The sequence below is a fragment of the Chiloscyllium punctatum genome, chromosome 26 (genome assembly GCF_047496795.1).
Source record: "Chiloscyllium punctatum isolate Juve2018m chromosome 26, sChiPun1.3, whole genome shotgun sequence".
NCBI classification, from domain to species: Eukaryota; Metazoa; Chordata; class Chondrichthyes; order Orectolobiformes; family Hemiscylliidae; genus Chiloscyllium; species Chiloscyllium punctatum.
The window spans coordinates 6,284,583-6,299,218 of NC_092764.1; the positions used below are offsets into that span (position 1 = coordinate 6,284,583).

At 40.2% G+C, this 14,636-nt stretch overlaps 1 protein-coding gene across 1 annotated transcript in view; it reads left to right on the top strand.

Annotated features, from left to right (window-relative positions):
* The window catches only part of terb1 (telomere repeat binding bouquet formation protein 1), a 211,330-nt gene that overhangs the window by 99,102 nt on the left and 97,592 nt on the right, over positions 1 to 14,636 (top strand). The window contains exons 13-14 of the mRNA XM_072547806.1: positions 6,559 to 6,722; positions 7,842 to 8,129. Of these exons, the coding sequence (XP_072403907.1) occupies positions 6,559 to 6,722; positions 7,842 to 8,129 (452 nt within the window). The remainder of the gene's footprint in view (positions 1 to 6,558; positions 6,723 to 7,841; positions 8,130 to 14,636) is intronic.

The window sequence follows — 14,636 nt, forward strand, 5'->3', positions numbered from 1 at the left end:
CTCCCTATAGCTCAAACCCTCCAACTCTGGCAACATCCTTTTAAGTCTTTTCTGAACCCTTTCACGTTTCACAACATCCTTCCTAAAGCAGGGAGTGCCAAAAACAGCTTCAAATGGGAGAAGTGCACACACTAGAGAGAGTTGCCTAGCATTGTGTACCCATTCCCTCCACATAGAAAAGCATCCATTTACTGAAGAGAACTTGGCTGAAGTTTAGAGGTGGAGGAGTATGTACTAAAACTAAGAAGCTTGGTTACCACCAGCAAGATTTGTCGTGACACAAAGCTGCTCTTCTCATTTGGGAATTAGTTTTCAGGATTAACTGGAGCTAAATGAGAAGAATTTTACCCTCTGTTGATAGGATGTCACAATATGGCCCCAGTCTTAGAACTGGGCTGACTTGTCAATCTTTCTTTATAATTGTGAATCTCTCTGGCTCAGAATAGAGAGTCTGATTTTGAGAATTGACTTACTTTAAATTTCCTATTGCCAAAAATGCTTTTGAAGTCAACTTATCCAATAACAAATAAATCTCTTAACTTTCCACCAAAAGATGCAAGTATTAGTCAGGCATATTATTTTGCTTAATCCATTGTAATGCGCTTTGCATTTCAATAGCATGCCTTATTTTGTTGCCAATCAGTTGTTACCTCTTCTTACTTGGAAATGTGGCAAATTGACATTTTTTTTAAGAATGTTATATATTGCTTTATTTAGAATGTTGTTGATTGTTTGTGAAATTTGTCCCAGGTGTCAAAATATGAACCAAATGGCATATTTATTGACAGAGATATCATAGTAGTTTATTGGGCATAGATTGCTCTGAAGTCAGTGAGATAGAAAATATACATATTTAAGCTGAACTGAGCATCAACTAGACAGCGAAAATTCTCAAGTAAGAGCTGCGTAACTGTAATAAAATTTAGTTATTTTTATTCATTTGTGCGAAGTGGATGTAAATGGCTGGTTAGCATTTATTGTCTGTCCCTAGTTACCCATGAGAAAGTGGTGGTGAGATGCCTTCTTGATCACTGCAGTCCAAATGTGCAGGTTGACTCACAATGCTCTTGGGGAGGGAATTCCAGAATTTTGGTGAAGTATGGTGATATATTTCCAATTCAGGATAGTGAGTGCCTTGGAGGGGAACTTGCAGGAACTTGAAGGAGCTTGCAGAGGCTGATGTTTCTCTGTATCTGCTGCCCTTCCTTCTTAATGGAAGTAGTTGTAAGTTTGGAAGGTGCTGACTAAGAATCTTTGGTGAGTCAGCGTGACAGGAGTATGCATTTTACTGAGTGTAATTTTCACTTGTTTGCTTATAATTTCAACTTCCCTTTAAGTCTTCAAATGTGTTGCACCATTTGCCAGAGAGTAAGAGGAAAGAGATTAAGATAGGCATCTGTTGTTGTTCATCTTCCTGATGATGTAAACAAGAGCAACTCAGATGATTCACTTAATCCCCTTAGCACAGTGGGGAAAAGCACTTCACTGGATGCTTTCCCTAACAGTGTAGCTGAGAGAAGAAATTAGCTGTGTAGGAATTTGTACACAATAACATGACTTATGGGAAATTCAGTGATTCTGATGCCAATGGCGGTCATTGTCTGATAAGACTAAGATGTGAAACTGTGCTATCCAGAGGAGTAATTTTCTTTTGTTTTTCTCCCTTCTCCCACTGTCATGTTGTAAAAGTACTAGTACAAGTTGTCCTCCAGCACCTCTGGAAAAAGCAAGCGAAACTAACGCAAAATATACGGGGGATTAAATGCATCAAATTTATTGCTACTGTATATGAATGCCCACACAGATGGCATATTTATTGACAGAGATATCATAAGAACATAAGAAATAGGAGCGGGAGTAGGCCATTTTGCCTTTTGAGCCTGCTGCACATTCAATAAAATCATGGCTGAATTGTTTGTGGATTCAGCTCCAGTTACCCACCCGCTCACCATAGCCCTTATTCCTTTACTGCTCAAAATCTATCCATCTTTGTCTTAAAAGCATTCAACAAAGTAACCTCAACTGCTTCGCTGTGCAGGGAATTCCACAGATTCACAACGCTTTGGGTGAAGAAGTTCCTCCTCAACTCAGTCCTAAATCTGATACCCCTTATTTGATGCTATGCCCCCTAGTTCTATTTCACCCACCACAGGAGAAACCTCCCTGCTACTATCCTATCCTATCCCCTTCAATATTTTATATATTTCTATCAGACGTCCTCTCATTCTTCTAAATTCCAGTCTCAGTCTACTCAATTTCTCCTCATAAGGTAACCTCTAATCCAGAATCAACCTCGTGGACCTCCTCTGGTCCCCTTTCAGTACCAGTATATCCTTTTCTCAAGAAAAGAGATCAAAACTGTATAGAGTACTCCAGGTGTGGCCTCACTAGCACCTTATACAGCTGCAGTGTAACCTCCGTACTTTTAAACTCCATCCCTCTAGCAATGAATGACAATATTCCATTTGCCTTCTAAATTACTTGCTACACCTGCAAACCAACTTTTTGTGATTCCTGCACAAGGATTCCCAGGTCCCTCAGCACAGCAGCATGCTGTAATTTTTCACATTTAAATAATCGTCCATTTTGCTGTTATTCCTACCAAACTGGATGATCTCACATTTACCAACGTTGTACTCCATCTGCCAGAACTTTGCCCACTCACTTAACCTATCTGTATCCCTCTACAGACTTTCAGTGTCCTCTGTCCACTTTGCTCTACCATTCATTTTAGTGTCATCTGTGAACTTTCACACACTATACTTGGTCCCCAACTCGAAATCATCTATGTAAATTGTAAACAATTGTAGTCCCAACACATCCCTGAGACACACCACTAGCCACTGATTACCAACCAGAAAAACATCCATTTATCCCCATTCTTTGCTTTCTATTAGTGAACCAATATTCTATTCATACAAATATATTGGCTGTGATGCCATGAACCTTTAACTTATGCAGCAGCCTTTTGTGTGGCACCTTGTCGAATGCCTTCTGGAAATCCAGATACACTATATTTGCCGGTTCCCCACTGTCCACTACAGGATACTCCTTGTTGTAATTGAATGCAGTTAAACTCAATACTTTCAGTTCAATGAGAGCACCCATCCTAATCATTATAAAGTGACCCTTTCAAGAAATGGCTTGTGTCTGGTAAGACCAGGTTATAAAACTTTTAAATAAATGCTCTGATTTTCCTCAATAATAAACCTCAAATATGAGTCATGGGTGAATGGCTACACTGACAGAAGGTCAGATTTGGAACTGTTTGCTGATGATTTGCTAGCATTCTACACTATACATAACTCCTACAGTATTAAAGTAGCTCATGTCTGATGGAGAGGCAGTGGTGAGTGGGTGGTCACCAGTGGTCACTGATCAGAAACTTAATTGGACGAGCAATATCCAGAATGTCTTCATGAACCAAGCAGAGGCAAAGTATTGAGCAGCAAGTGTGAACCTCTTGGTCCTTAAAGCCTCTCCGTGATCTAAAAGCATGTGTGACACTTGCACTGTGGTGCTTTAGTTTGCAGTTCTTGCATTTTACTCGGCAAACATCACTGGAGCTGGAGACAATATTTAGCTGGCATAGGTATATAGACAATAGGTGCAGGAGTAGGCCATTCTGCCCTTCGAGCCAGCACCACCATTCATTATGATCATGGCTGATCATCCTCAACCAGTATCCTGTTCCTGCCTTATCCCCATAACCCTTGATTCCACTATCCTTAAGAGCTCTATCCAAGTCTTTCTTGAAAGTATCCAGAGATTTGGCCTCCACAGCCTTCTGGGGCAGAGCATTCCATACACCCACCACTCTCTGGATGAAGAAGTTTCCCCTCAACTCTGTTCCAAATGGCCTACCCCTTATTTTTAAACTGTGTCCTCTGGTTCAGGACTCACCCACCAGCGGAAACATGCTTCCTGCCTCCAGAGTGTCCAATCCTTTAATAATCTTACACGTCTCAATCAGATCCCCTCTCAGCCTTCCAAAATCAAGGGTATACAAGCCCAGTTGTTCCAATCTTTCAACGTAAGGTAGACCCGCCATTCCGGGAATTGACCTCGTGAACCTGCGCTGCACTCCCTCAATAGCCAGAATGTTGTTCCTCAAATTTGGAGACCAAAACTGCACACAATATTCTAGGTGCGATCTCACCAGGGCCCTGTACAGCTGCAGAAGAACCTCTTTGCTTCTATACTTAATCCCTTTTGTTATGAAGGCCAGCATGCTATTAGCTTTCTTCACTGCCTGCTGTACCCGCATGCTTGCTTTCATTGACTGATGTACAAGAACACCTAGATCTCGTTGTACTGCCCCTTTACCTAACTTGACTCCATTTAGGTAGTAACCTGCCTTCCTGTTCTTGCCACCAAAGTGGATAACCACACATTTATCCACATTAAACTGCATCTGCTATGCATCTGTTCACTCACCTAGCCTGTCCAGGTCACCCTGTAATCTCCTAACATCCTCCTCACATTTCACCCTGCCACCCAGCTTTGTATCATCAGCAAATTTACTAATATTACTTTTAAATCCATCATCTATATCATTAGTGTATATTGTAAAACGCTGCGGTCCCACCACTGATCCCTGCGGTATCCCACTGGTCACCACCTGCCATTCCGAAAGGGAGCTGTTATCACTACTCTTTGCTTCCTGTCAGGCAACCAATTTTCAATCCATGTCAGTATTTTGGCCCCAATACCATGCGCCCTAATTTTGCTCACTCACCTCCTATGTGGGACTTTATCAAAGGCTTTCTGAAAGTCCAGGTACACGACATCCACTGGATCACCCTTGTCCATCTTCAGAGTTACATCCGCAAAAGATTCCAGAAGATTAGTCAAGCATGATTTCCCCTTCATAAATCCATGCTGACTCTGACCTATCCTGTTACTGCTATCCAGATGTGTCATAATTTCATCCTTTATAATTGACTCCAGCATCTTTCCCACCACTGAGGTCAGACTAACTGGTCTATAATTCCCTGCTTTCTCTCTCCCTCCTTTCTTAAAACGTGGGACAACATTAGCCACCCTCCAATCCGCAGGAACTGATCCTGAATCTATAGAAGCTTGGAAAATGATCACCAACGCATCCACGATTTCTAGAGCCACCTCCTTCAGTACCCTGGGATGTAGACCATCAGGCCCCAGGGACTTATCAGCCTTCAGACCTAACAGTCTCTCCAACACCATTTCCTGGCAAATATAAATTCCCTTCAGTTCAGGTCCTTCAGCCAATATTACCTCTGGTAGATTCAGCCAATATTACCTCTGGAAGCCTGTGTCTTCCCCAGTGAACACAGATCTGAAGTACCAATTCAATTCTTCTGCCATTTCTTTGTTCCCCGTAATATATTCACCCGTTTCTGTCTTCAAGGGCCCAATTTTACTCTTAACCATTTTTTTTCCTTTCACATACCTAAAAAAGCTTTTACTATCCTCTTTATATACCTCATTTTTTCTCTGCGTATTTCCTTCTTAGTTATCCTCTGTTGTTCTTTAAAAGCTTCCCAGTCCTCCGTTTTCCCACTCATCTTTGCTATGTTATACTTTTTCTCTTTTGACTTTATATGTTTCTTAACTTCCCTCGTCAGCCACGGCCACCCCTGCCTCCTCTTAGGATCTTTCTTCCTTTTTGGAATGAACTGATCCTGCATCTTCTGCATTATACCCAGAAGTACCTGCCATTGTTCCTCCACTGCCATTCCTGCTAGGGTATTGCACCATTGAACTTTGGCCAGCTCATCCCTCATATCTCTATAGTTCCCTTTATTCAACTGAAATATTGTCACTTCCGATTGTACCCTTTCCCTTTCAAATTTCAAATATCTGTATAGTCCTAACATTGCTTGCAAGACTTTAGTCATGACAGTCAAAAGCTCAGCATAATCCAAGATGAAATAGTCTGATTAACAAGTCCTCACACCACTTAAGTAATTATTATTTACTACCTCCACTACTGGCATGCACGACAGAGGGTTCTAACCTTAAAACCTTTACTACTGAAAAGAACAAGAGCAGTAACATCACTAAAGTAACATCACTTCAGAGTTTCCCTTCAAATAGCACATGTTACAATATGGATGTATGTTATTGTTCCTTTCTTGTTACAAGGTCATAATCTTGGAATTCCATACTGTTTACAACAGTTGGAACATCATCACCACAAGAACTGTAGTAATTCAAGGAAAAACCACCTATTCAGGGCAACTAAGGAAGGCAATAAATAATCCAGTTCCTTTTCATCCTGAGACCAAAACAAACACAGCATGGCAAATGAAAACCCCTAAAGCAAAGCAAGAAGATTAGTTGCCTTTAGTCAGGAGAGGGGGCTCCTGGTAATGTGTAGCTTTATTTGTATTTCTCCATAAGTGCATAAGGGTTTGTACTAAGTCACCAAATGTGAAGTTCTCCAAGGATCCTGTATGCCAGTGAACCTGTACTTTAGTTGCAGGATAATGCAGATGTTATGGTTTTCTGTATCTTTGTATTTGGGTCTTATTTTCTAGATGCTCACCTTTATACCTGCTGTTGTCTCTTTCTAAGCTGAGAAACTATCGAAGAGTCTGATGGAGAATGTTCAACCAAGCGGAGACACAGTTACTACATATGGCATTGATTATCCCAAAAACAACAGTCTGAAAGATTACTGGAAATTTGCAGAAGGATTTCTAAGTAGGATAAAGACATTAGAAAAACAGCAAGAAGAGGTTAACTGTTTGAATTCTCCTTCAGATTATGAGTTTTTCTTCTTTTGAAAACTGCAACTAGGATTTATACATTGTCTTTACTGCAGTGAAACATTCAAAGGCAGTTCAAAGGAGCATTATCACCCAAAGTTAGATATTGAACACATTGTAAGCTGAAAGGTTAAATGCTCAAACCTTGTCCATAAAGATTTGAAACTTGAAATAGTAAGAGGTTGCAGAATTTGTGGAGAGACTTCTAGAACTTGGGGCCTTGAAGCTGAGTCTGCTAATGGTAAAAGACTGTATGTGCAAGTTTGGCCTTGACCGAGTATCATTCTTATACTGTTGGGTAAAGTGATGAAAGAGTTATAGAAGACCTTTAAAGAGATACTCAAACAATTTCCACAGTTACTGGTTCTTTGTTTTTCTCTCTCAGTGGTTGTCCAGTGGAGAGAACTAGAAGGTATTTTTTTATGAGAAGTCTTGTGTTGCTATGAGCTGGTCTTTAGGAAATAATCTGGGGTATCTCTTTGACTTGGTCATCCCTTGCTGTGTAGGCTGTAGTATCTGCCCCATTCTTGCCCAAAGTGCCTAAGTATCTCATTGTAATGGAGCAACGTGTAATGTTCTAGAGACAATGACTGTCAAGTTTCCTTTAGTAAAGAAATTTGGGTTGGTGGGTGCAGGATTAGGAGCTTTCCCATTTCTCCTGAAGGTACTGGTGAATGGATTATGGTTTCATATGCACTGCCAGGTACTTTTTCAGACGCTGTTCACCTGTGAAGAAGAAGCATCATAGCTAACCCACTCCTATATTTTCTCAATGAAAGTGAGATTCTCTCAATGAAAGTGCTTCTCATACCAGATGGGCACCAGCAGTGCTTAATAGTTTTGTCCCATTTATTAGCACAGGGATGCTGAAACTATTTGTAGAAAGTATCCCAGGAAATGTACTGACTGAGATCAGAGCTAACAGAAAGTGAAGCTGGAAATTACTGCCTAAAGATCTCAATACCACTGGTGGAGGTGTCATGACAGTTGATTAATGTATAATACATGTTATCCCTAGTACAGATTCTATATTAATGAATAGTTGAAAAATTAGTTCTGATTATATTTCTATAATTTATTTTGTACTAGTCCTGTGAGCCACTGCTCAAGGGAATAGACCAGATGCTGAAAAAGAGAGAAGATATGCTACTGAAGCATTCCAATGAACAGCTTTCCTTGGATAATACAAAAATGGATAACTGGACTGGTGAAACAGGACAGGCAAAAAATCAGGATATTACCCCAGAGAAAAGAAAATTTGATTTAACTCACAGAGAGAATGAACACAGAGAGGAGGATTCTGTTATTCCTGCAATTAATCCAACATCTTCAAGAAATAAAGAAAATAAAAGGCAGTACAGAGATCAGCAGCTAATGGTGCGTCACTTTAATTGAACTTTATTCTTATAAAAGCATTGGATCCTTTCTCCTTTACTAAGCAGTGTTGTTTTCATGAACCATTACATATTGCTTTACTCTAGGCGAAGGGTAGAACTGGAGCCATACTTTACACATTTTTATATTTATTGGCAGATTTCTCGAGTCAAATCCAGGTCTTTTTCAATATATAGTTTCAGTTGCATCAAGCTGTGAACCTTTGCTATAAATTCTGTATCTTACAATCTTATTCTCCACAACCACCTGATGGAGCAGCAGCACTCCAGAAGCTAGTGCTTCCAAATAAACCTGTTGAACTATAAGCTGATGTTGTGATTTTTCACTTTGTACATCCCAGTCCAACACCAGCACCTCCAAATCATGACTGATTCCTTTAGTTAGCCAATCCTTTATTCCTGATGAAGGGCTTTTGCCCGAAACGTTGATTTCGCTGCTCGTTGGATGCTGCCTGAACTGCTGTGCTCTTCCAGCACCACTAATCCAGTATAATCCTTTAATCATGCTAACATATTACTCCCAACACTTTTAGTTTGAGAAGTAACCTTTTATGTAGTGCCTTACTGAATGCATTTTGGATATACAAATACTCTACCCTCATATTTCTTTATACCTTTGCAGTAGCTTTGGATAGTGAATGCGCAAAAAGGCAGATGGAAAATAATGAGGAAAGATGTGAGGTTATCCACTTTGGTAGGAGAAACAGATATACAGAGTATTGATAGTAGTGGCATGAGGTTGGAAGGTGTAAATATACAAAGGGAATTGGTGTCCTTGTCGATAAGTCACTGAAAGCTAATATGTATATGCAGAAAGCCATTAGAAAGGCTAATGGAATGTTATCCCTTATTGTAAAACAATTTGAGTACAGGAGGATTGAAGTCTTTTTTCAATTGCATAAAAGATCGTTTGAACCACAGTTGGAGTACTGCATCAGTTTTGATTTCCTTATTTCAGGAAAAATATTTTTCCCATAGAGGGAATGCAATAAAGACTCACCAGACTTGTTTGTGAGATGATGGCATTGTCTTATGAAGAGATATTAGGCAAACTGGACTTGTATTTTCTAGATTTTTTAAAGAATGAGAGATGTTGAAACCGACTACTGCAAAGGTATAAAGAAATATGACAGTGTAGAGTATTTGTATATCCAAAATGCATTCAGTAAGGCACTACATAAAAGGTTACTTCTCAAACTAAAAGTGTTGGGAGTAATATGTTAGCATGATTAAAGGATTGGCTAACTAAAGGAATCAGTCATGATTTGGAGGTGCTGGTGTTGGACTGGGATGTACAAAGTGAAAAATCACAACATCAGCTTATAGTTCAACAGGTTTGTTTGAAAACAACTGATAGGGTAGGTGCAGGTAAGATATTTCCCCTCGTCGGGGAATCTAGAGCCAGATGATATAATTTTAAATGAGAGAGATGCCTCTAGAGGCAGCTAGAAAAAGCACTTGGGGCAGATGGGACCAAAGGTTATGGGGAGAAAGCAGGATTAGGCTATTGAAATGGACAGTCAGCCATGATCATGATGAATGGCGGAGCAGGCTCAAAGGGTCGAATGGCCTCATCCTGCTCCTATCTTCTACGTTTCTGTGTTTAGATCGGAGATGAAGAAAAATTACTTTAATCTGAGGGTTGTGAACTTTTGGAATTCTGGACCACAGACAGCTGTGGAATCTCAGTCTTTGAGTATGTTTAAGGTAGAGATTTATAGATAGCTGATAAGAATTGGCGTAGAGGCAATCCCTGGGTTGTGAACAGGTTCTGATTCTGAATCCGTTCACAGTTCTATTTGTATGCAGGTTGGAACACAATGCAGGACAACATTTTAGCAGCTGTGAGTAAGTACAGGAAATCTTGGTGTGTTGGATTTTAAAATTGCACCTATGTTTATAAGTTGTACGTTTATAAATTGGGGACCTCCTGTACTGGCTTATGAGGGTGATGTGAGTAAAAGGTGTTGAAGTGTTTGATTAGCCATGATCATATTGAATCATATTCATATTGAATCGGGGTCATTGGGCTGAATAGTCTACTTTGTTCCTATGTTTAAACTCCTTTTAATATTTATTGTTAGTTTTCAGGGATTTAGCACACTTGCTGGCCTTCATTGTTCAGACCTTTGAAATTGGGGGTTGGGATGTCATGTTGAGGTTGTATAGGACATGAGGCCTCTTCTGGAGTACTGTGAGCAGTTCTGGTCACCCTGCTTTAGGAAGGATATTATTAAATTGGAGAGGGTTCAGAAAATACTTGCCAGGATAATGCTGGGATTAGAAGGTTTGAGTTACAAAGATAGGCTGGATAGGTTGGGACTTTTTTCACTGGAGTGTAGAAGACTGAGGAGTGACCTTGAGAGGTTTATAAAATCATAAAGGGCATAGATAGGGGAGCTTCAGGGTGGGGGAGTTCAAAGCTGGGGGCATATTTTTAAGATGAGAGGAGAAAGATTTAAAAAAGACATGAGGGGAGCTTTTTCACACAGACAGTGGTTCATATGTGGAACAAACTGTCAGAAGAAGTGGTGGATGCAAGTACAGTTATAACATTTAAAAGACATTTCGATATGTACATGAATAGAAAGGTTTGGAGGAATATGGGCCAAATGCAGGTAAGTGGGACTAGTTTGGTTTGGGAACATGGTTGGAATGGACTGATTGGACCAAATGGAACATTACTGTATGATTCTGGATTAGTGGTGCTGGAAGAGCACAGCAGTTCAGGCAGCATCCAAGTAGCTTCGAAATCGATGTTTCAGGCAAAAGCCCTTCATCAAAAGCTCCCCTATTCCTGATGAAGGGCTTTTGCCCAAAACGTCGATTTCGAAGCTACTTGGATGCTGCCTGAACTGCTGTGCTCTTCCAGCGCCACTAAACTGTGGGCGGCACGGTGGCACAGTGGTTAGCACTGCTGCCTCACAGCACCAGAGACCTGGGTTCAATTCCTGCCTCAGGCGACTGACTGTGTGGAGTTTGCACATTCTCCCCATGTCTGCGTGGGTTTTTTCCGGGTGCTCCGGTTTCCTCCCACAGTCCAAAGATGTGCAGGTCAGGTGAATTGGCCATGCTAAATTGCCCGTAGTGTTAGGTATGGGGTAGATTTAGGGGTATGGGTGGGTTGCGCTTCGGCGGGGCGGTGTGGACTTGTTGGGCCGAAGGGCCTGTTTCCACACTGTAAGTAATCTAATCTAATCCAGAATCTGGTTTCCAGCATCTGTAGTTATTGTTTTTACCACATTACTGTATGACTCTAGAACTGTCCTCCCAATTTTCTCACTTTTTAAAGCTATCTCTTGCTAGTTTCTAAAATTTTCCAAATCTCCTGACCTACTGCTAATCTTTGAAGCATTGCATGTTTTATAAGTTTGATATTGTCTTTAACTTCTTTGTTTAGCCATAGATAAGGCATCCTTTTTATGGAGTCTTTCCTTCTTAATAGAATATATCTTTGTTGAAATTATTAACGTCCTCCTTAAATGTCTGTGTCTGCTTCACATGATCTTATCTTTAACTCAATTCTCTCAATTCTTGTAGGTTCCTTTGTTTCAGTTTAGGATGGTAGTTTTGGACCCAAGTTTATCACCCTTGAGCTGAATGTTGCGTAGACCCACCATGCTGTGGTCCCTCTTTCCGAAAAGATTCTTTATTCTGAGTACCTTAACTAATTTTCCTGCCTCATTATATGTTATAGAGTCTAGGCTAGCCCTGTTTGTTCTAGAATTTATTATTCGACAAAACTGTTCTGAATACATTCTATGAACTCGTCTCCAGGCTACCTTTAATAATATAGTTCGTCTAATCTATTTGATGATTAAAATCACTCACTATTATTGCAGTTCCTTCCAACAAGACCCTATTATTTCTTTATTTTCATTCAGTCCCACAGTGTAGCTGCTGTCATGGAGCCTGTAAACCACTTCCACTAGTGACTTCTTTCCTTTGCTATTTTTTATCTCCACGTAAATTGATTCTACATTTTGATTCTCCAAATCAAGATAATTTTTCATTCCAGTATTGATCTTATCTTTTATTGATCTTATCTTACCTTTTCTTTTCTTCCTGTTCTTGCATCCAAACCTCATGTCATACTGATTTATTTCTGTTTGCATTATCAATTCATTCGTCTTGTTATGAACACAGTGTTCATTGAGATAAACAGCTCAAGCTTCTGTCTTTTTATCACTTTCCCTACCCTGTCTTTAGTTGCTAGTGAACTCCTCTTTTTTCCACTCCCAACATGCTATCACATTACAACATAGAACGATACAGTACAGTACAGGCTCTTTGGCCCTCGATGTGGTGCCGACTTTTTATCCTACTCAAAGATTGAAGTGACCTACATACCCTGCATTTTGCTATCATCCATGTACCTATCCAAGAGTCACTTAAATATCTCCAATATATCTATCTCTATGACCACTGGTGGCAGTGCATTCCCCGCACCCACAAACCTCTGTGTAAAGAACTGAACTCTGACATCTCCCCTAAATCTTCCACAATTCCTTAGAATTATGCCCCCTCGTGATAGCTGTTTCTGCCCAGGGAAAAAGTCTCTGACTATCCACCCTATCTTGTACACCTCTATCAAGTCATCTCTCATCCTTCTTTGCTCCAATGAGAAAAGCCAGAGCTCCCTTAACCTTTCTTCATAAGACATGCCCTCCAGTCCAGGCAGCATTCTAGTAAATCATCTCTGCACCCTCTCTAAAGCTTTCACATCATACCTATAATGAGGTGACCAGAACTGAACACAATATTCCAAGTATGGTCTAACCAGGGCTTTATAGACTTGCAGTATATTTCCACTGCTCTTAAACTCAATCCCCCTGCTAATGAAAGCCATCACATCATTTGCCTTCTTAACAAACCTATCAACTTGGGTGGCAACTTTGTAGGATCTATGGACACGGACACCAAAATCCCTCTGTTCTTCCACACTGTCAGGAATCCTGCCTTTAATCCTGTAATTTGCTTTCAAATTCGACCTTACAAAATGAATAATTTCACACTTTTCCAGGTTGAACTCCATCTGCCACTTATCAGCCCAGTTCTGCAAACTGTTAATGTTCCGTTATAACCTACAACAGCCCTCCACAACTCCACCAATCTTCGTGTCATCGGCAAACTTACTAACCCACCCTTCCACTTCCTCATCCAAGTCATTTATAAAAATCACGAAGAGCAGAGGTCCCAGAATAGATCCCTGTGGAACACCACTGGTTACTGAGCTCCAGGCTGAATACTTTTCATCTACTACCACCCTTTGTCTTCTGTGGGCACGCCAATTCTGTATCCAAACAGCCACATTTCCTTCTATCCCATGCCTCTTTACTTTCTGAATAAACCTACCATGAGTAACCTTATCAAACGCCTTGTTAAAATGCATATATCCTACATCAACTGCTCTACCTTCATCAATGTGTTTTGTCACATCCTCAAAGAATTCAATAAGGCTTGTGAGGCATGACCTTTCCCTCACAAAGCCATGCTGACTACCTGTAATGCATTGTCCTTTCTTCATAATGTTTCATCTGTCCCCCACATGAGTCCTCTCCCTCATAAATTGAATAAATCAGCAAAATATGAGTTCAAAATCACATCAAGCCAAGGTCAACGTCATTATTTGACATCACTGATGTTTTTTCTTCTACCTCAGTTTTATCCCCTGCTTTTACAAAAGACATGAAATACAGCTGACGTACAAGTTCCATAACTGCTGAACACTGCAATACATTATTCATAGGCCATTCTTTAACAATGAAATAGGCAATAGATATTTGCAGAGCTGCCATTTGGGTATCAAAATTAACCTAAACCAGTTCTTTCACGTCCTTGATGTTCACGTACATTCATTTTGCAGCAGAATTCATTGGATATTGATCAGGAGGTGAAAGCCATGGCAAATGTTTCCTGCTTTGCCTGGAAGTGTGGAGATCAGTTGTGGTGCATCTACCACTATCATAGCCAAATCAGTAGAAAACATGGAGCTGAGTGATGCATTTAATCTCTGCTGTGTGCGGAATGGGCAAGTGACCCATTTACAGTCAGTTCTGCTATAACGCGGTAGTTCCATTCTTGTGCAAACCTGTGTTATAAGAAAATCACATAATAGCAGCATCATTTAAACGAATGGGGTCAGAATTGCGTTATAACCAATGCACACTTTAAACTTAGCACTTTAGTGTTATGACACAGAGTAAACTCTCTTGCTTAATTTAAAACCAGCAACACAGAAAAGATTTATCCTGTGAAGTAGTCTGTGAAAATTCACTAGGCCAAGAACTAGTTAAAGTAAAAATTAACAACTTTATTTCTTAAAGTATAACAACTATTTACAATTCCTTCCTCAAACCTATCTTTTACCTTCCCTTCTATAATACTAGTCCAATAAAACTCCTGATTAAGATTTACAAAACAACACTTCTTATCTCAAAATCAGGCAGCTTTCGTTTTCTCTGAATTTTGGTCTTCCTTTCTTCTTCTT